Source organism: Squalius cephalus (assembly GCF_949319135.1).
Source record: "Squalius cephalus genome assembly, chromosome: 25".
NCBI lineage: Eukaryota > Metazoa > Chordata > Actinopteri > Cypriniformes > Leuciscidae > Squalius > Squalius cephalus.
In genome coordinates, this window is record NC_137146.1 from 2329465 (window position 1) to 2351083 (window position 21619).

The 21619-nt window shown below is 40.6% G+C and overlaps 2 protein-coding genes across 2 annotated transcripts in view; both read right to left on the reverse strand.

The window, feature by feature from the left end:
- Positions 1–242: 242 nt before the first annotated feature.
- Positions 243–12329, reverse strand: exog (exo/endonuclease G). The gene is made up of 6 exons (XM_079863724.1): positions 12076–12329; positions 11269–11418; positions 5072–5211; positions 4182–4258; positions 3791–3905; positions 243–872 (listed from the first exon to the last, which is right to left on the reverse strand). The coding sequence occupies exons 1-6, from the start codon at positions 12188–12190 to the stop codon at positions 420–422; spliced, it is 1050 nt and encodes a 349-aa protein (XP_079719850.1). The 5' UTR covers positions 12191–12329; the 3' UTR covers positions 243–419.
- Positions 12330–15603: 3274 nt separating this feature from the next.
- Positions 15604–21619, reverse strand: part of acvr2ba (activin A receptor type 2Ba) — a 66829-nt gene continuing 60813 nt past the window's right edge. The window contains exon 11 of the mRNA XM_079862497.1: positions 15604–21513. Within this exon, the coding sequence (XP_079718623.1) occupies positions 21340–21513 (174 nt within the window). The 3' untranslated portion in view covers positions 15604–21339. The remainder of the gene's footprint in view (positions 21514–21619) is intronic.

A 21619-nucleotide genomic window follows, 5' to 3' on the forward strand; every position in this document is an offset into this window, starting at 1 on the left:
AACAATGAGAAGCAAACAAGATCCATAAAATCCCCAAAATAATATTAACATTGACTCAAAATTCAGCCACTTTTAGGCAGTGGTTATTGGTCAACGCCAAAAATATCTCAAAATCAGCAAAAATACCACTAATATCGACTAATGAAAGATTTTATTAATGTCCAAGACTGTTCTAGGTCTTACAATCACTATGACAGAGCCCTGGATGATAAATGTATGAAAGCAAAACAACAACAGCAAATCAGAAATAAAACACTTTATTGGTGTAAACGTTACACAAGGATTTCAAGTAAGTTTCAAGGCTTTGATTGCAATGAGAAAGCAGTAACTTTTAAACAACAATATACAAAAAAATACTGTGAAACTTATAAACAACAATAACAACTACAATACTGCGAATCCAACAAAAGCCAGAGCGCTCACAGCTCAGGTTTCTTCTCGCGCTCCTCTTTCTCCACTAGCTCTCGCTTCTTCTCCAGGTAGAGGTTGTTGAGGTAGTCGTCGGGCTGGATTCCTGCGTGCTTCAGCTCCGTCATGATCTTCTCCAGGCGAGGGAGAGTCCTGGCGCTCGAGAGCTTGCGGCCGCTGATGTACAGCGAGAACTGGGTGAAGTCCATCAGGCGACAGGAGTCCACCTCACACAGGTTCTTCAGCTCCTCCACCCGCTCCACCTCCGGGAAGAACCTCAGGCCGGACATGCGCTGGACATCCGTCAGGCTCACCTGGAAGTCTGTGAGCGGGCGCTCGAATCCGACCGGAGAGTTGGGGACCACAAACGCCCCGAGAGCCAGAGAGTCTGGAGACGAGTCTTTCTGCGCGAGCACGATCTTGAAGAGGTGAGTGGGAACCGCCACGTCGTCTTTCCCGATCAGCTGTCACGGGGAACAGGAGTTAGCAATGTTGCTTATACTATACAATATTTATTTATAAAGCACATTTAAAAACAACCAAGGCTGATCATATAACAACTTGTTAAAAAAAAAAAAAAATCAAGGAAGATAACAAGAAAATATCCAAAGAAAACACATTTTATATATATTTTAACTACCTTTCCATCCTGGATTATCAATGTTTTTTTTTTTTTTATAACATATATTTTCTTTGGATATTTTCTTATGTTCCTTCTTTTTTTTTTTCCTTTTTTTTAAATAAATATATGTTATAAAAAAAACAAAAAAAAACATTGATAATCCAGGATGGCAAGGTAGTTAAAATATATATAAAATGTATTTTCTTTGGATATTTTCTTAAGTTCCTTGTTTCTTTTTTCAATAAATATATTTAAATATTTAAATATATATATATATATATATATATATATATATATATATATATATACTGGATTATCAATGTTAGTGCTTGGTGCAATTTACACGGCAGAATAAAGATGGACACATATATATATATATATATATATATATATATATATATATATATATAAAATAATAAATAAAAGGTAAGTATATACTCTAGTGTTCAAAAGTTTGGGGTCGTGAGTGTTTAAAAGTCTCTTATGTTCACCAAGGCTACATTTATTTGATCAAAAATGCAGTAAAAAATGTGAAATATTATTCCAGTGTAAATCATCTGTTTTCTATGTGAATATACAGTAAAGTGTAATTTATTCCTGTGAATTTACAGCATCATTACTCCAGTCTTCAGTGTCACATGATCCTTCACAAATCACTCTAATATGATGATTTGATGCTCAAGAAACATTTATGATTATTATCAATGTTGAAAGTTCATGTTTTTGTGGAAACTGATTTATTTTATTTTTCAGGATTCTTTGATGAATAGAAAAGAACAGCATTTTTTTTTAAATATAATCTTTTATGACATTATAAATGTCTGTACTGTCAATTTAATGTATTCTTGCTGAATAAAACTCTTAATTTCTTGTAAAAAGAAAGAAAACGTTTGAATGGTAGTTTATATAAAAATAAATATTCTGGGATTTAAAAAAAAAAAAAAAAAAATTTAAATAAAAAGTTGGTTCATCCTTGCAAGTTCTGTCAACATACTCAACTTTGATTTAAATTTATACAACATGATTATTTAAAAATTTTCCCAGATTGTCTTTTACATATATCATAACCATAGTCCATATGACTTGTGCACTATCTGACTTAGCCTAAATATCCATATTATTCCCTATTCCTAGTCTTGATGTTGTTTTTGTCTCTACTAGAACAGGTTTTCCTGCGTGAATGTTAATTATTCTCCTCATATTCTCCACTGTTGCGGCTCCTCTCTTCCCAGTCTGTCAGTAACGCTCTGTTTACTTCCTGTCTCTATGAAGCCCCTCCTTCTGAAAAGCACACTGTGCTCTGATTGGTCGGCTGGAGCAGTGTGTTGTGATTGGCCGAGCGCTTCGAGTGTGTTTGGGAAAGCCCCGCCCCTTTCCATAACTGCCAGTTTAACACACTACTAACTAACTCAACCAGGCCCCGCCCCTTTATTCTGCATATGAATTATTATAATGAGGAATATTGTGACGTGTTCGTTCCCGGAAGAAACTCAAGACTACAATGGAGGCGTTTCAGGAGTTCAGAAACACTGACACTGATATAGAGAAGAGCTGGAGCTCATTAACACAGTGAGTGCTCTTTAACAGAGGCTTTTCTGTCCTCATTCACTTTCATTATAAAGAAAGAGCAGCGTGAACATTCTGCCAAGCATCTGCTGTTTGTGCTCCAGAGTAAATAATGCCAGAATGATGTTTTGAGTATTGTGTTGATATCTCTGTCTTCCTCTGACGGCTGATGGAGAGGCGGGACTATGAGCATCAGCTGAAGGTTAATGAGACGATTATTATTACATCTGATGAAACTACACAGATCAGAATGACAAAGCAAAACTGGAGCTGTCATGGTTAGACTGAGTTCCTCTCAAAGATCCGCCTGCACATTCACGGTTACCCAAATTCCCATCAGACGGCTCGCTGAATAGGCACATAATTCCCTGAAACGGGACCGGATCGGCACACACACACACACACACACACATGTCCCCGGAGACTCAGTGCAGTGTGTGTTTAGATGGAGGTGACGTGGCTTCTGTCTCGGCTCATTTGCAAGAGTTCAGAGCCTCGGGGAACCTGTCTGTGTCCATTTACACACGCAAAACCAAATCTGTCCCTGTGAAGCCAGCTGGAGTCGTTTCTGTTATGCAAAACATCAATTTCTTTCAGTCGTTATTATTATATTAATATATAAAAGCATAATCGATGACAATACACGCAGAAATCATCGATTAAATGTCAGTTTGAGGTTGAAAAGAGAGGCTTGGTGTAGTTTAATACTGAGTCAGCTGATGTGTGAGAGTTTGTGAAGTGCAAGAGCGCCACCTGCTGGACAATCCTTACTATTACATAAACTTTTCTCAAAAGCCTCCACTTTTCAGAATCATCAAGAGAGAAAAACAAACATGTCTTGCTGAAACCAAAGTGTTTATGGCTAAAAAACAGAATTCTGAATTTCCTTTAGAAGTTTAAATTACTACAAAGAAAAAGCAAAAAAAAATCTGACAAAATTATATCAAAAATATTTTCAGTATATGCTATAATAATAAGAATTATTATTTTTCCATGATGTGTGCATTATCTTAATGAGATGTGTGTTATTTGCCTCGTTTTTGCACTAATATCCTTCATATGCTTTATTAAAAAAAAAAAAAAAAATGCTATGAAACCAGACAAAATTTGATACAAATGTAGGATTTTGAAGGTATTTTGATGTGACATATGAATAATCCCATGACGTGTGTGTGTGATGAGCCTGTGTTTGACCTGATAGGAGACGGTCTTGTGTCCGTCCTCGCGCTCCAGCGGCAGCATCAGCGGCCCAGACACCAGCCACACGTCACTGAACCTCTGAGTCAGATCTCGACAGTACATCTCCAACCTTACAGGAGCACAGCAGCACATGATGAGCGCTGCTACACACACACACACACACACACACACACACACACACACACTCACGCACACACACTGACAGACACACACACACACACTCACGCACACACACTGACAGACACACACGCACACACACACACACACTGACAGACACACACGCACACACACACACACCCCCCAACACAGACACACACTCACGCACATACACCCACTGACAGACACACACAGACAGACACACACCCACCCACACATTCACACACACCTGTTCCAGAAGCCTGCGTTGTTCTCGTAGTTCTGTGGGACGATGTTGGACAGATAGAAAGTCTCTGCCATCGCTTGCTGTGGACAGAATAAAGATAATATTTCAATAAGAAAGAAATTAATCTGTTTTACTGAGCGATTTAACGGTCTAAATTAAATCATGAAAATAAGTATTGGACAGGTTACATAAGTCATTTTATGTAAATAAAAAAAATAATAATTTTGTATCCACTTTTCATTATTCTTATATTTATTGCAACATTTCATAATGTATTCAATTCATGATATACTCATTTGTCTTGTTATCAACAACATTTTATATCAAGGTGTTTCAGTTTGTACTTCATGAGTTCTTTTGTGGTATTGCATGAAATAAACAAATACATGTATTTCATGCCTTATTTATGCATTCATTTCATTTCATTGCACATTTATATTTAAATAAATAATATTAAAATAAAATATATATAAAAATAAATATTCAGTTTTTTGTTTTTTTTATTTCACCACAGCGCCATCTAGCGGCCAAAACACAGAACTACATTAGAAATATATGATTAAATGCACAATTAAAAATGTAAATAAAACAATCACCAAACAAATTAAATTTTTTTTTTTTTCTGTAATAATTCTGTATTTTCAGCTTCAGAATCATGAATATTGTTATTCTGGTGTCTCTATTGTCCTGCATTGGGTTATCAACACTAAGTCCAAGCCTATTCGTTTACACACAATGTTGAACCAAATTTACCATTTTAATCAACAGTACATTTTTTTTAACCTTTTATCATATGTCTTGGAGTATCGCAATAATATCGTATCGTGACATGAGGGCATCGTTACACCCCTAATATATATATATTGTGTTTGATTGTTGTGAGTGTCCTGAACCTCAGAGATCTTGTTGTCTCCGGCAGGAGCCATGTGTCCTCGAGACCAGCCGCTCCTCAGGTAATCCTCGTTCCGGGCCGTGAAGATCTCGGGAATCTCGGGATCTGGTTTAAATTTGCAGTGTTTTCTGTCGGCTTGACCTGATGAAGAGTTGAAGAGCATCAGAATCAGAGCGATGCTTCTGACAGACGAGACTCATGAGACTCACCCAGTAACCTTTGACCCGACAGGACCCGACTCACCCAGTGACCTTTGACCCGACAGGACCAGACTCACCCAGTAACCTCTGACCCGACAGGACTAGACTCACCCAGTAACCTTTGACCCGACAGGACCAGACTCACCCAGTAACCTCTGACCCGACAGGACAAGACTCACCCACTAACCTCTGACCCGACGGGACAAGACTCACCCAGTAACCTTTGACCCGACGGGACAAGACTCACCCAGTAACCTTTGAACCAACAGGACAAGACTCACCCACTAACCTCTGACCCGACAGGACAAGACTCACCCAGTAACCTCTGACCCGACAGGACCAGACTCACTCACCTAGTAACCTTTGACCCGACGGGACGAGACTCACCCAGTAACCTTTGACCCGACAGGACCAGACTCACCCAGTAACCTCTGACCCGACAGGACAAGACTCACCCACTAACCTCTGACCCGACGGGACGAGACTCACCCAGTAACCTTTGAACCAACAGGACAAGACTCACCCACTAACCTCTGACCCGACAGGACAAGACTCACCCAGTAACCTCCGACCCGACAGGACCAGACTCACTCACCTAGTAACCTTTGACCCGACGGGACGAGACTCACCCACTAACCTCTGACCCGACAGGACAAGACTCACTCACCCAGTAACCTCTGACCCGACAGGACAAGACTCACTCACCCAGTAACCTCTGACCCGACAGGACAAGACTCACCCAGTAACCTTTGACCCGACAGGACGAGACTCACCCAGTAACCTCTGACCCGACAGGACTAGACTCACCCAGTAACCTCTGACCCGACAGGACAAGACTCACCCAGTAACCTCTGACCCGACAGGACAAGACTCACCCAGTAACCTCTGACCCGACAGGACAAGACTCACCCAGTAACCTTTGAACCAACAGGACAAGACTCACCCACTAACCTCTGACCCGACAGGACAAGACTCACCCAGTAACCTCTGACCCGACAGGACCAGACTCACTCACCCAGTAACCTCTGACCCGACAGGACAAGACTCACTCACCCAGTAACCTCTGACCCGACAGGACAAGACTCACCCAGTAACCTCTGACCCGACAGGACAAGACTCACCCAGTAACCTTTGAACCAACAGGACAAGACTCACCCACTAACCTCTGACCCGACAGGACAAGACTCACCCAGTAACCTCTGACCCGACAGGACAAGACTCACCCACTAACCTCTGACCCGACAGGACAAGACTCACCCAGTAACCTCTGACCCGACAGGACAAGACTCACCCAGTAACCTTTGAACCAACAGGACAAGACTCACCCACTAACCTCTGACCCGACAGGACAAGACTCACCCACTAACCTCTGACCCGACAGGACCAGACTCACTCACCTAGTAACCTCTGACCCGACAGGACCAGACTCACTCACCTAGTAACCTTTGACCCGACGGGACAAGACTCACCCAGTAACCTCTGACCCGACAGGACCAGACTCACTCACCTAGTAACCTTTGACCCGACGGGACGAGACTCACCCAGTAACCTTTGACCCGACAGGACCAGACTCACCCAGTAACCTCTGACCCGACAGGACAAGACTCACCCACTAACCTCTGACCCGACGGGACGAGACTCACCCAGTAACCTTTGACCCGACGGGACGAGACTCACCCAGTAACCTTTGAACCAACAGGACAAGACTCACCCACTAACCTCTGACCCGACAGGACAAGACTCACCCACTAACCTCTGACCCGACAGGACAAGACTCACCCAGTAACCTCCGACCCGACAGGACCAGACTCACTCACCTAGTAACCTTTGACCCGACGGGACGAGACTCACCCACTAACCTCTGACCCGACAGGACAAGACTCACTCACCCAGTAACCTCTGACCCGACAGGACAAGACTCACTCACCCAGTAACCTCTGACCCGACAGGACAAGACTCACCCAGTAACCTTTGACCCGACAGGACGAGACTCACCCAGTAACCTCTGACCCGACAGGACTAGACTCACCCAGTAACCTCTGACCCGACAGGACAAGACTCACCCAGTAACCTCTGACCCGACAGGACAAGACTCACCCACTAACCTTTGAACCAACAGGACCAGACTCACTCACCTAGTAACCTTTGACCCGACGGGACTCACCCACTAACCTCTGACCCGACAGGACAAGACTCACTCACCTAGTAACCTCTGACCCGACAGGACGAGACTCACCCAGTAACCTTTGACCCGACAGGACGAGACTCACCCAGTAACCTCTGACCCGACAGGACAAGACTCACCCAGTAACCTCTGACCCAACAGGACCAGACTCACTCACCTAGTAACCTTTGACCCGACGGGACTCACCCACTAACCTCTGACCCGACAGGACAAGACTCACTCACCTAGTAACCTCTGACCCGACAGGACGAGACTCACCCAGTAACCTTTGACCCGACAGGACGAGACTCACCCAGTAACCTCTGACCCGACAGGACAAGACTCACCCACTAACCTCTGACCCGACAGGACAAGACTCACCCACTAACCTCTGACCCGACAGGACAAGACTCACCCAGTAACCTCTGACCCGACAGGACAAGACTCACCCAGTAACCTTTGAACCAACAGGACAAGACTCACCCACTAACCTCTGACCCGACAGGACAAGACTCACCCACTAACCTCTGACCCGACAGGACCAGACTCACTCACCTAGTAACCTCTGACCCGACAGGACCAGACTCACTCACCTAGTAACCTTTGACCCGACGGGACAAGACTCACCCACTAACCTCTGACCTGACAGGACGAGACTCACTCACCCAGTAACCTCTGACCCGACAGGACAAGACTCACCCAGTAACCTTTGACCCGACAGGACGAGACTCACCCAGTAACCTCTGACCCGACAGGACGAGACTCACCCACTAACCTCTGACCCAACAGGACCAGACTCACCCAGTAACCTTTGACCCGACAAGACGAGACTCACCCAGTAACCTCTGACCTGACAGGACGAGACTCACCCAGTAACCTCTGACCCGACAGGACGAGACTCACCCAGTAACCTCTGACCCGACAGGACGAGACTCACCCACTAACCTTTGAACCAACAGGACAAGACTCACTCACCCAGTAACCTCTGACCCGACAGGACCAGACTCACCCAGTAACCTCTGACCCGACAGGACAAGACTCACCCACTAAACTCTGACCCGACAGGACAAGACTCACCCAGTAACCTTTGACCCGACAGGACAAGACTCACCCAGTAACCTTTGAACCGACAGGACAAGACTCATCCACTAACCTCTGAACCGACAGGACGAGACTCACCCAGTAACCTTTGAACCGACAGGACGAGACTCACCCAGTAACCTTTGAACCGACTAGGCCTGTCACGATTATGAAATTTGGCTGACGATTAATTGTCTAAAAAGTAATTGCGGTTATGCCGATTAATTGTCTGTGTTAGGGCTTTGGCGATTATGCCGATTAATTGTCTGTTTTAGGGCTTTGTGCTTCATTCATTAAATAATTGTGATGAATTTAATCCTTTGTAAGTTATCATTTTGCAGTGTAAGATTACAGTTAACACCTTTAAATATTAAATAAATATATTCAATATGACAATTTGTTTATTAAACTTAGTAAGTGTATAAATCAGCAGCAAAAAGTAATTTTTGAAAACATCTGCACAGTAATTTAATAAAATCTAAACATGTTAATAAAAACAAATGTGCACAATATGATACGCTTCAAAACAGAGCGGAACAAAGCGCGTATGCGCATCTCGGGTGCAGAATGATGTGCTTAATGCAACATCACAGTGCGCAGCGCGCGCTGCACAAGTGCGCATTTAAAAGTTCACGGCTCAAAGCGAAGAAATGTCGAGGGCACAAATCCTAGTGTATATCAGTCCAACAGTTTATTGATCATTTGTTTCTTCACAGTTTTAAACTCCAGTTATTGTGCGTCTGATGCCAATTCATAGTCCTTGTGCTGTGTAGGCACACGGTAGCGAGCGAGTCATTTAGAAACAACAAAAAACTCCAGCAAAATAAAGTCATTTTATGCAAATCCACAGCCCTTTATCTACAGATCAAGCATTATAACGTCAATGTCACATTGGAGAAAGTTTTACCGTGTATCCTGTCGTAACCGGACGACGCGCGTTGTTTGAATGCTGAACGGAATGATTGACAGCTGCAGAGTTTGAATGCTGAACGGAATGATTGACAGCTGCAGACGAGTTTGTGAACTTTAATTTAACAATGTAAATATACTACTGTCCCTCACACTAAGCTATGGAATGGCTTCAGATGACTTATATTGGAAAACGTAATTAGTGCTTGTCTATTTATTTTGGTCCATGACTCCCCCTTGTGCCATTATATAACGTTAGGTCTATAAAAGAGCGCAATAATCGCGGTTGTCTGAAACAATCGCGGTTAGATCAAATAATCGCGATCAGACGGTTATTTAATTATCGCGACAGGCCTAGAACCGACAGGACAAGACTCACCCAGTAACCTCTGACCCGACAGGACAAGACTCACCCACTAACCTCTGACCCGACAGGACAAGACTCACCCACTAACCTTTGAACCAACAGGACAAGACTCACCCAGTAACCTCTGACCCGACAGGACGAGACTCACCTAGTAACCTTTGAACCGACAGGACAAGACTCACCCAGTAACCTCTGACCCGACAGGACAAGACTCACCCACTAACCTCTGACCCGACAGGACAAGACTCACCCACTAACCTCTGACCCGACAGGACAAGACTCACCCACTAACCTCTGACCCGACAGGACAAGACTCACCCACTAACCTCTGACCCGACAGGACAAGACTCACCCACTAACCTTTGAACCAACAGGACAAGACTCACCCAGTAACCTCTGACCCGACAGGACGAGACTCACCTAGTAACCTTTGAACCGACAGGACAAGACTCACCCAGTAACCTCTGACCCGACAGGACAAGACTCACCCAGTAACCTTTGAACCGACAGGACAAGACTCACCCAGTAACCTCTGACCCGACAGGACGAGACTCACCCAGTAACCTTTGAACCGACAGGACAAGACTCACCCAGTAACCTCTGATCCGACAGGGCAAGACTCACCCAGTAACCTTTGAACCGACAGGACAAGACTCACCCAGTAACCTCTGACCCGACAGGACAAGACTCACCCAGTAACCTTTGAACCGACAGGACAAGACTCACCCAGTAACCTCTGACCCGACAGGACAAGACTCACCCAGTAACCTCTGACCCGACAGGACAAGACTCACCCAGTAACCTCTGACCCGACAGGACAAGACTCACCCAGTAACCTTTGAACCGACAGGACAAGACTCACCCAGTAACCTCTGACCCGACAGGACAAGACTCACCCAGTAACCTCTGAACCGACAGGACAAGACTCACCCAGTAACCTCTGACCCGACAGGGCAAGACTCACCCACTAACCTTTGAACCGACAGGACAAGACTCACCCAGTAACCTCTGACCCGACAGGGCAAGACTCACCCAGTAACCTTTGAACCGACAGGACAAGACTCACCCAGTAACCTCTGACCCGACAGGGCAAGACTCACCCAGTAACCTTTGAACCGACAGGACAAGACTCACCCAGTAACCTCTGACCCGACAGGGCAAGACTCACCCAGTAACCTTTGAACCGACAGGACAAGACTCACCCAGTAACCTCTGACCCGACAGGGCAAGACTCACCCAGTAACCTTTGAACCGACAGGACAAGACTCACCCAGTAACCTCTGACCCGACAGGGCAAGACTCACCCAGTAACCTTTGAACCGACAGGACAAGACTCACCCAGTAACCTTTGACCCGACAGGACAAGACTCACCCAGTAACCTCTGACCCGACAGGGAAAGACTCACCCACTAACCTTTGAACCAACAGGACAAGACTCACTCACCCAGTAACCTTTGACCCGACAGGACGAGACTCACCCAGTAACCTTTGACCCGACAGATGTTCTGCCACCCATCGGGGCGTCCGCCGGCTCTGATCGTACGATAACACGTGGTTGATGTAGAAGCGGGGCTCGGCGCCGGTTTGAGGAAGACCGAAGCGCTCGATCAGGCGATGGGCGGAGCTTCCTGCAGATCACAGCAGATTTCACACAAATGACTTACACACAGCATCATATTTCAAAACTTTCATTGATATGTCATGAAATGAATATTATTACAATAATATAATATATAATACAATAATATAAAAATAATATATAAAATAAATAGAGGTAACTATTCTTTTTCATGGGCAACAATAAGTGGAAATAAAATAGTTTTATGTTTGTTCCTGTACAGAAACAAACTTCAAAAATATCATTGGAGTAAACTTGTGAGTGTGACAACTTGCCCCGGTCTCCCCTATACACACACGCTCTCACACTCTCTCTCTCTCTCTCTCTCACTCACACACACACACACACACACACACACACACACACACACACACACACTCTCTCTCTCTCCCCCACTCACTTTCACTTTCTTTCTCTCTCTCACACACACAATCTCTCTCTCTCACACACACACACACACTCTCTCTCTGTGTGTGAGAATGTAACTTACATGAACTATTGATCTGTTCAGCATCTCTTTATTAATCAGTAATGTATTTGTGATTCATAGTTTTACCTGTGTGTTTTCTCTTCTTCACACTGATATAGTTTAGAGTAATGTTAGTGTTACCTGTGTGTGTTTTCTCTTCTTCACACTGATATAGTTTCAGAGTAATGTTAGTGTTACCTGTGTGTGTTTTCTCTTCTTCATACTGATATAGTTTCAGAGCCGCGACACCGGAACCAGCGCCGAACACGAAGCCGCCGATGAACCTCACTGACACCACATTAGACACCATCATTAAATATGACACTTAATAACATTAAATGAAATATAACATCACATACACACGAACACAGGCAGTGTCTGTGAGGGATTGAGAGTGTGTGTGTGTATGTCTGAGTGAAGAGCGGCGCATGAGCGCTGAACATCAGACCGGTTTCATCACACCACCGTCTAGCGGCCGAAACACAGAACTACATTAGAAAGAACTCAGAAGAAGAAAATATACAACTTAAATATTTTACACTTAAATAAACTAACTATATATCAGCGGCTGTGATTCGCATGGGACTGATCGCCTCTCAGCCAATCAGAATCGACGACCTGTGAATATGAATATATATAAATAAATGTATATAAACATATATATAAATGTATATAAACACACACACACACACACACACATATATATATATATATATATAGAGAGAGAGAGAGAGAGAGAGAGAGGCTACACACACACACACACAGGCCTACATATATATAAATAAATAAAATAATTTTACTGCTGTTTGATTAGAAATGTAAAATTGTGGCTAAAGAGGGCAAATCAGATTTCAAAGACGATACAAAGATCAAATGATGCTTTATCAGTATTTATTGTTACTTTCATATACAAAAAGATAAAATTGAAATAATCCTTTCTAGTGTTTTTTCTCTACCAGTCGGGGTGTCGTTGTTTCACACTGGGCAAATTCTACATTCATACTGGTTTATTCTGGCACCAATGCGGAGGAGAAACAACCACAGCCCGACATCTAGATCTACTCCAAACTCTGATACTGAGTCTAAAATTACCACAGTAAAAAGGAACAATGATTCACTGCAAATTAAAGAACTATGTTACAATGATCGTTCAAGAAAATCCTCCGTTCGGTACGGCAATACGATGGATGTCGATTTCACCAGGGCATTTGATAGAGATAAAACTTTGACATACTCTTCAGTCCAAAAGAGGGATTTTACAGCAACAAGCTCCACTCTCTCTATACATCTCGTCTTATACAGATTTGTTTAGTATATTTATGTTAAAATCAGTAGTACAAGCCATGTCTGTTCTACAGTTTCAGCTACAATAGTGAAAGATAACCTACAACATGTACAGTTCACATATTCTGGTAAAGAAACAGCATTGCAAACATCAGCCTTGACAAACTCCTCTCGCCTCATGTTCCTGCGCACATTTACACGGCCTGGGGTCAAGATTCAAAGTGAGAGGAAAAAAGTAAAAAAAAAAAAAAAAAAAAAAAAAATTTTTTAATAAAATTAAAATAAAATTAAAATAAAATTTACTCAAATTAAAACAAAATTTACTCAAATTAAAATAAAATTTACTCAAATTTAAATAAAATTTACTCAAATTAAAATAAAATTGACTTAAATTTAAATAAAATGTACTCAAATTAAAATAAAATTTACTTAAATTTAAATAAACTTTACTCAAATTAAAATAAAATTTACTTAAATTAAAATGTACTCAAATTTAAATAAAATTTACTCAAATTTAAATAAAATTTACTCAAATTTAAATAAAATTTACTCAAATTTAAATAAAATTTACTCAAATTTAAATAAAATTAAAATATTTACAGCTGACTTTATAAATTAAGATGAAATATTTTAAAATAGGAAAAAAAAAATAAAAAAATAAAACATTAACAACTGACTTTAAAAATTCTAAAAAAAATAAAAATTCTAAAAAAAATAAAAATAGAAAAAAATAAATAAGGCTCACTATGAAAAATAAAATATTCTAAAATAAAAAAAAACTAAAATTTAAAAATAAATACAAATAAAATAATCTAGCTGAATAAAAAAAAAATAAAAAAAATAAAAGTAACAAATAAATAAAAAATATTAACAGCTGACTTTGACACGTGATCTTAAACTCCCAAACACTTTCACCTCGTTTTCAAAATCATTATGGAAAATAAAGAAAGAAAGAAAGAAAGAAAGAAAGAAAGAAAGAAAGACACATAATCAAGCAGGTTATTACATTTCAATTTCTTAAAAAAAAAAATTAATTCACACAGTTAGTTTCACAGATTATGTAGTTGCTTGTTTATTACCATACTGTAATTTTTAAACAGATCAGATCAGTTTCAAGCCAAATATAATTCATGTAGTTGTTTGAGTTTAACATCTGTAGGGCGTCAGGAAACATGAGGAAAGAGCTTGTGGAGTTTGTCAAGGGATTGTTTCATCATCATCATCATCCACGTCACACCAGTACAAAAGAGGTTTGTGATTCGCGTTTCGTTCGTGTCACGAATGTCCAGCTAAGCAACACTGATTCACATGAGTTCTGAGGTATCGGCTTCCTGAAAACCTGGACCAAAGATTTGCATCCAGAGTTACAGCTGGTCACTTTTAGAGATTCATATTTGATATATCTATATAGATTTTTTTCCCATATATATTTTCTATAGCTTTTTCTGCAAGGTAGAACAGAAAGTGTGAGGTGGAAGAGAGAGAGAGAGAGAGAGAGAGAGAGAGAGAGAGAGAGAGAGAGAGAGAGAGAGAGACATGATGAACACACAGCAGCGGTCGCTTCAGTAATCGTCAGAAAACACAGGCACATGAGAGTCGCTCCTGAAATCACGTATGAATCACGTCAAGCCGTCTTTGCGCTCACAAACCAGCGGGAATCTCGACCGCATCCGCACCGAAACTCAACCAAACCTTTCCAGGGAAAACCCTCCAGACATACGGCCAGTTTAAGAGGGAATCTCACGAAACAACCAAAAAAAACACACATCCAGATCATATTTATAATCAGAATATAATATATATATATATATATAGCCTATATTTATTAGGGCTGTCGATTTAATGCGAAATGTTATATTGATTTTATATCAACAGTTCAATAAATAAGAAGTTAATTTTGTGTTGTTTTACAAGCAATATTGTCTGTTTTTGCTAAATATTTCCCAATGAAAATATTACCTATAAAGCCAGAGAACTGTTGTTTCGTTTCCGAATGAATCAGCGTTTTGAGCGTATCAATCGGGAGAACCAATGATTCAATGACTCATTCATAAAGAGAGTCATTTACTTCATTCCTGAGTGAATCAGCCGTTTGAACGAATCAAATGATCAATGACTCACTTATTTAAGCTTTTACCGCGACCCACTGGCAGTTTTAGTTTCTTATAGAGTATCACTTACTCATATTTTGGGGATAGTTTGCACAAAAAATAAATTTTTTGTTTATTAACATTTACTGTCGTTTTAAACCTTTCTTTCTTTTGAGGAACATACACTCTAAAACATGCAGGGTTATTTTAACCCACATTTTGGTCAAATATGGACAAACCCAACCATTGGGTTAAAAATGTCATTTAAAAATGTAACCCAACGGCTGGGTTTGTCGGCTTGGGTTGAAACAACCCAGCATTTTTTAGAGTGTAAAAGAAGAGAGGCTATTTTGAATAACGTTGGTAACAAAACTGTTTTGTTCTGCAAATATATCCAAAAACCAATTCAGATGCAGCGGAATTAATTAGATTTAAATTTTAAATCACTTGACAGCCCTAATACACACAAACACACACGTTATTATTTACTATAAAAAATTATATATATTTATTACAGTCAATAATTTTGCATCTTAGTTTTAAAGGCACACTATGTAAGTTTTCGCCACTAGAGGGCGCTTATTCAAAACAAAGGCGAGGCTTGATGACGCCTTGATTTCGAGGAATCATGGGATTTGTAGTTTCTCCTACAGCCGGTGGAGAATACGACGGGACTCGGGCAGAAATCATATTCATGGATGACAGGTAATGTATTAAAAGTTATTAACGTTACGAAGGCCGCTGGAGCGATTGCTAATGAGAGACGAGACACACGACTCAAGAGCAGTGGAGCTTTTATCATCCCGCAAATGTGGGACAACGCAGAGCTGTTTTATCATATTAAAGCCCTATTCGGACGGGACTAACTTTACAAGGGTAGATGGAGTAATGTAATTTTACCACAGGACGTCTGTAATAGTAATGGCCAATTCGCACGGGATAAGAGAAGTGGGAGAGTAACTCGATTAGCACATCGCCGTCGTATTATGTGATGAGTCGTTCATGAACGTGACAAATGAACGACTCGGAAGGGAAAGTAATTATTTATTTTCCCTGTAAATTATTTTTGACTACATTATGATTTCTTAATTCAGAATATGATCAAGATTGCGTAGGTGGATGTGTTCGGGGAATCTGGCTGTTAAAAGTCTAACATTTAAAGCCCCTTAAATGAACGAAATGACGCGAAAAAAGGTTCGTTCATTTTGATGAACGAGATCGAACAAGAGAGTCAGTAAAATGATCCGAACTTCCCATCACTTTATCGCGTGCGCAAACACAGGCCAATAACCTATATTTATATTTATAAAACAGTTATGTCCGGTCGAACTTCAGATTGGATTGTGTTGGTAATAGGCACTTATCTAATGCTCAAAGATGTTTCGTGCCTCTAACAAGTGCTTTTCGAACACTTGATTTTTGCCACAGACTCGTTCCAGCGTCTAGAACGCAACTGATGCTTTCTCAAGCGTCTCCATACTCGAAAAACGGCGGAAAACTACTTTTAAACAGGAAATGATGAAATATTTACGTACATATTTACAGCGGGTCTATTCGCACAGGATTAGTATCACCTGAGGTCATTTTTCCGGACCTTTTTACTGAAGGTAAAAGTCTCAGTAATCTTTACTGACATTGTCCGTGATGATCACTGAGATGCACATTCAGACGGGACTAAAATCACAGAGAAGCTCTGGTTATTATTACTCTACCCCTCCTGTCCATGTTACACTAGTCCTGTCCGAATAGGGCTTTAGATACATTTAAGTGTGATGAAAGTTGTTATAATGCTACTATATGAGACACTAGTTGCACACTAGTAAACTAGATCGATATTAGGCGTGGTAAAACTCGCGGTAAATCAACAAAACGAGATTTAAACAAAAAGACTGTGTTGAGCTGAATAACAATGATTCGTTTTCTGGCGATGAATATATCCAAACAGTTGCTCTCCTGTCTAATAAAACACATTATATTAAAGCGTTTGGTGTTTCCATGGTTTCTACAAAACCGGAAATCGAGGGTAACGCGGATATGATGTCATTGATAGGCGACGCACGGTTAAAACCGCGCATTTCTCTGGATTTAAACAAGTCGACAAAATATATAACATTGTTCTAGTGGTTTTTGGATATTTTGAAGACCAAAAATCTTACATGGTGTGCCTTTAATTATCCTAAAAATAGGCAATTAAAATATAATATTGTACTTTTCCCCCCTCTGGTTCTGGTGTGAAATGTTTCTTAAGCATTGTGAGATAGAAAAGTATTTCGAGGCTGAGGATCATGTGTAATTGGCACAGCAGCGGAGGAGAGAAACACTGTCTTTTACACTGTCTTCAGTGCATAATGAAGCGTGGAAGTGTATTGCATAAATCACAATCTCTCACGGTAGGGTTAAAATCACCCACAATATGATGCATAAAACAAAGAGACGCCTCGAATACAGGCTGGCAACAGAAAAATCGACATTCACAGATAATAAAATCTGGCTTTTCTAAGCTACAAAGACACTTGTAATCACAATCAACAAATGTTCAAATGAATCAAAGCCTTTGGTTATCCTCACGCAGAAGGAATTTGGCTACATATCGTATGTTATTCCCAACGAAACGAGGTCAGTTGATTGAAACGCCACGAAGGCCTACGATGTGATCGAACAGCATTTATCATGATTTTGGTAGTTCGCCTGATGTGGATATCATATATCAATGCCCAAAGTTCAGTCTGCACAGACTATTGCTGGAGATATTGCTTGCTACATCGTCTGAGCCAGTTGGAAACTCACACAACCATCCGAACTTTCCCGGTTAACCTGAAGAAAATGCAGTTTCCTGAAAGTATCGATGTCTGAGATGGAAAGCCGATGCACGTCAACTAAAGCGAACCAAGCGATCCACTGGGAAACGCGCTACTTTGGCACTTTCGGATTCGTAACGTGCCAGAAATTGGCAAGAGCTTGGAAAACAAAATGGACGCCGCCAACGAGAAAACACTACGACATCTATCACAACGAAGTATGACGAAACACGCCAGGTCGCGAGAGCAAAGACGGATCTCCTGTTAGTAAATATTAGATATACGCCACCATTAAAGAAAACTTAAAGCTGGGCTTGAGAGGAAGTCGAAGCAACCGCTGCAGTGCATCATGGGAGCAGAAATGGCACAGACGGTCGGGACACCAAACCTTTATTTGGCCCTGAAATAAAAGCTCCATCTTTGCAAATTCGCCACATAAATTTGGCCGAGATCATTTGGTAAGCAGAAGGTTCACAGTCAATCCTTAAGTTAACAAGTTCAATTTTGTCCCTCGTACGTAACGTCGCACGAGGGGTGCGTAAAAAATTGTGCAAGTAAAAACGGGGCAAGTATTTTTTTTTTTTTTTTTTTTTGGGAGAAGTGCCAAAAGTTATAAGGTTCAATGTCCCGTGAAGTAAGAGAAAGGAAGAATAATGCCCTGTTTGACTGATCGGCACGATTCTACAACTGTATACAGCTATTTACATCATGGGTTTCTCTCATTTATACAACACAACTTGGTAGCACTTCTTTAAAGATTTGACTTTTTTTTTTTTTGTATTTTTTTTTTTTTTTTACTTCTCCAAAACGTCTTCCCTAATCATAAAAGTCAACTTACATCAAAATATACTTACTACAAGTCAACACAACTAACAAAATATATATAACAGAAGTCAAACACGTAGAAAATCTGAGGTATTTCTGGTCTGAGGTGGTCTGTGGTTTATGAACAATATCTTTAATGCTTTTTTTTGTCCTTTCATAACTAATTTTTTATTGTTTCGAGTTGCGCTCTTTCGTCTCGGAAGCCTTTTGAATGTCTGGTGACGCGCGGTTGCATCTGAGAAAACTTTACTGAGAAGATACGGGACATTTCTTTCATCCGAGCAGCAGCACTGTGGAAATTCACTCTTGAATTATGGCATATGGAAATGTGGATCACCGTCTGCCACTTTTAAGACAAAATAAATATTATTCTTGTGTTGTTTTTTCTTCTTCTTTGCTAATTATTCAAACGCCACCTATAGTTTGACGTTCTCAAATCTGCAGCCCCAAACTGAAGTCTGAATGTCGCCAGAGGTCGGAGGTCAGATCTCAGATTTGGTCCCTGTTAGAAAGAGGTAATGCATGAAGGGACCCGAGCAAAGCACACAAAACAAAACACTTCGTGGGTGAAGCGCACAAGACCGGGTCATATTTCACACTCAAGTCAAAGAAAACAATTAGAAATCATATTTTGCTTTACCCTATATTTATATATATATGTTGCATTATTTTTACAACTATAAAGCACATTTTCTGCCAGATTTTTTTTTTTACTACTCTAATTTATAGATTATTGCAGTATTCGTTGGATTATTATTTTTTTATTAAAATAAGCATACATTTTTATATTACAGTAATAAGAATCTACTTAAAAAACAACATTGAAAACAATGAGAATTCTTTTTCTTTTTTTCTTTTTTTTAATCCTGATGCATTATGGTCAAGATAATTTGGATAGTTTTCAAATTCAAATTTCAAACAAGTGTAAATTATTATATTACAGTAATAATAACTGAATTAAAATCAACATTAAGTTTAATGAGAATTACCACACAAAAAAAAAAATCTGGATGAAATCTGGTCAAGATAATTTGGGATAAATAATTTGGGTATTGATTTTATTCATTAAAACAAGCGTAAATTATTAAATTACAGTAAAAACAATCTACTTAGAACAATGAGAATTATATAAAAAAAACTAACAAATAAAATCTGGATCTGGATCCATTACTTTTATGAGAATTTGCGGGAAAACACGGTTTTATACAGTAACTTTTTCTTAATTAAAATCACTATTACAGTAATAAAATCAACATTGAGAAAAATGAAAAACACCATAAATAAAGGTAAATAATCCGGACGCATAATAACGGTCAAGCTGAATTTGAGAGAAAATGTGCTTAATTGTCATAAAAAATAAATAAATCTTAATGCTTTTAAAAAGGCGGCGTTTTAATTCATGAAAATGTTTTATTTTATTTGGGTTTTGAGGTAAAATGTGACCCAGAATGTATATGCCGTGCGAGTCCTTCACTCCAAAACACATTGCATTATTACAGGAGAAACTCGACAGGAAAAACAAACACTTTTTATGATCTTTTTTTTCTCTTTTTCAACAAACTCTCAGCACACACACACACACACACACACACGGTCTTGCATGTTTCGTGTAGGTAATTAGTGTTAAATTCATCAGGGCACCGTTACACTAGTCTCTGTCCTATAATGGTGTGGGAAAGGCAGTCATGGACCCTTGACACTGGATACCTGAGAAAGATTCCCGTACCAAACTAAACGCTCTCATGACCTCCGAGATTTCCACATGCAAGCCAGCGAGAGATTTCACTCATATCCACTCAATAAAACCCCCAACCAACCTTTTCACAGTCACCAACTTCAACAGCATGAAGAAAAAAAACCCAAACAAAAGAAAAAGAAAGAAAGAAAGAAAGAAATTAGTCCAGTTGCGTTTTCCGTGTTCTTTAACACCCGTTAGTTCCGTAAAAGACACGTTTTCCGTAATTTCGAATAGCACACTTTCGGAAAGAGAGAGAGACATAGAGACAGAGAGAGAGAGAGAGAGAAATAAAAAGGTAGATCCCGCGAGGAGGTTGGATTGCGCGTGTAACAGTCATGATGATCCTCGCAGGTTTTGCAGCACTGTTGAATGATCCGACACGGCGAAGATGAAGCCGTCATGTATCGGTTGCTTTTCACAGACGATCCTGTCCGACGGACGGAACAGAACGGGGGAAAAAAAAGAGAGGAGAAAAACCAAGTGAAATGTTGAGGTACCTGCAGCCGGTCAGCATTCATTTGTCGGCACCTGAATGCGCGTTGTGTTTTTAAAAATCTTTCGCGTTTTTGCTCTAATGATAAAAATACAGTAGAGAAGTGTGCTGGTAGTTACTGATCCGATCAGAAAAAATAAAAATAATAATAATAATAATAATAATAATAATAATAAAGTTAAAAAAAGGTTGTGATAAAATAGCAGCTGCTTGAATGTGTTTTGCGGTCGAGTGTCAGATGCTGGACTCGTTGGTGACCGAGCTCATGGACAGAAGACAGTCTGAGGTAGAAGAGCTGGAGATCCGCTGGATCTGAGAGAGACGCTCCTCTACACAGCCGGCGGAGAGACGAGCCTCGGCGTCGTGATCCCAGCACTCCTCGATCGACTCGCACATCTGAGCCAGACCCTGCGCGCGCGCACACACACACACACACACACAGGGGTGTTAACATCGCAGCACTGAGAACATCATAGAATTATTACACCTTTTGATAAACCTAATGCATGATTTG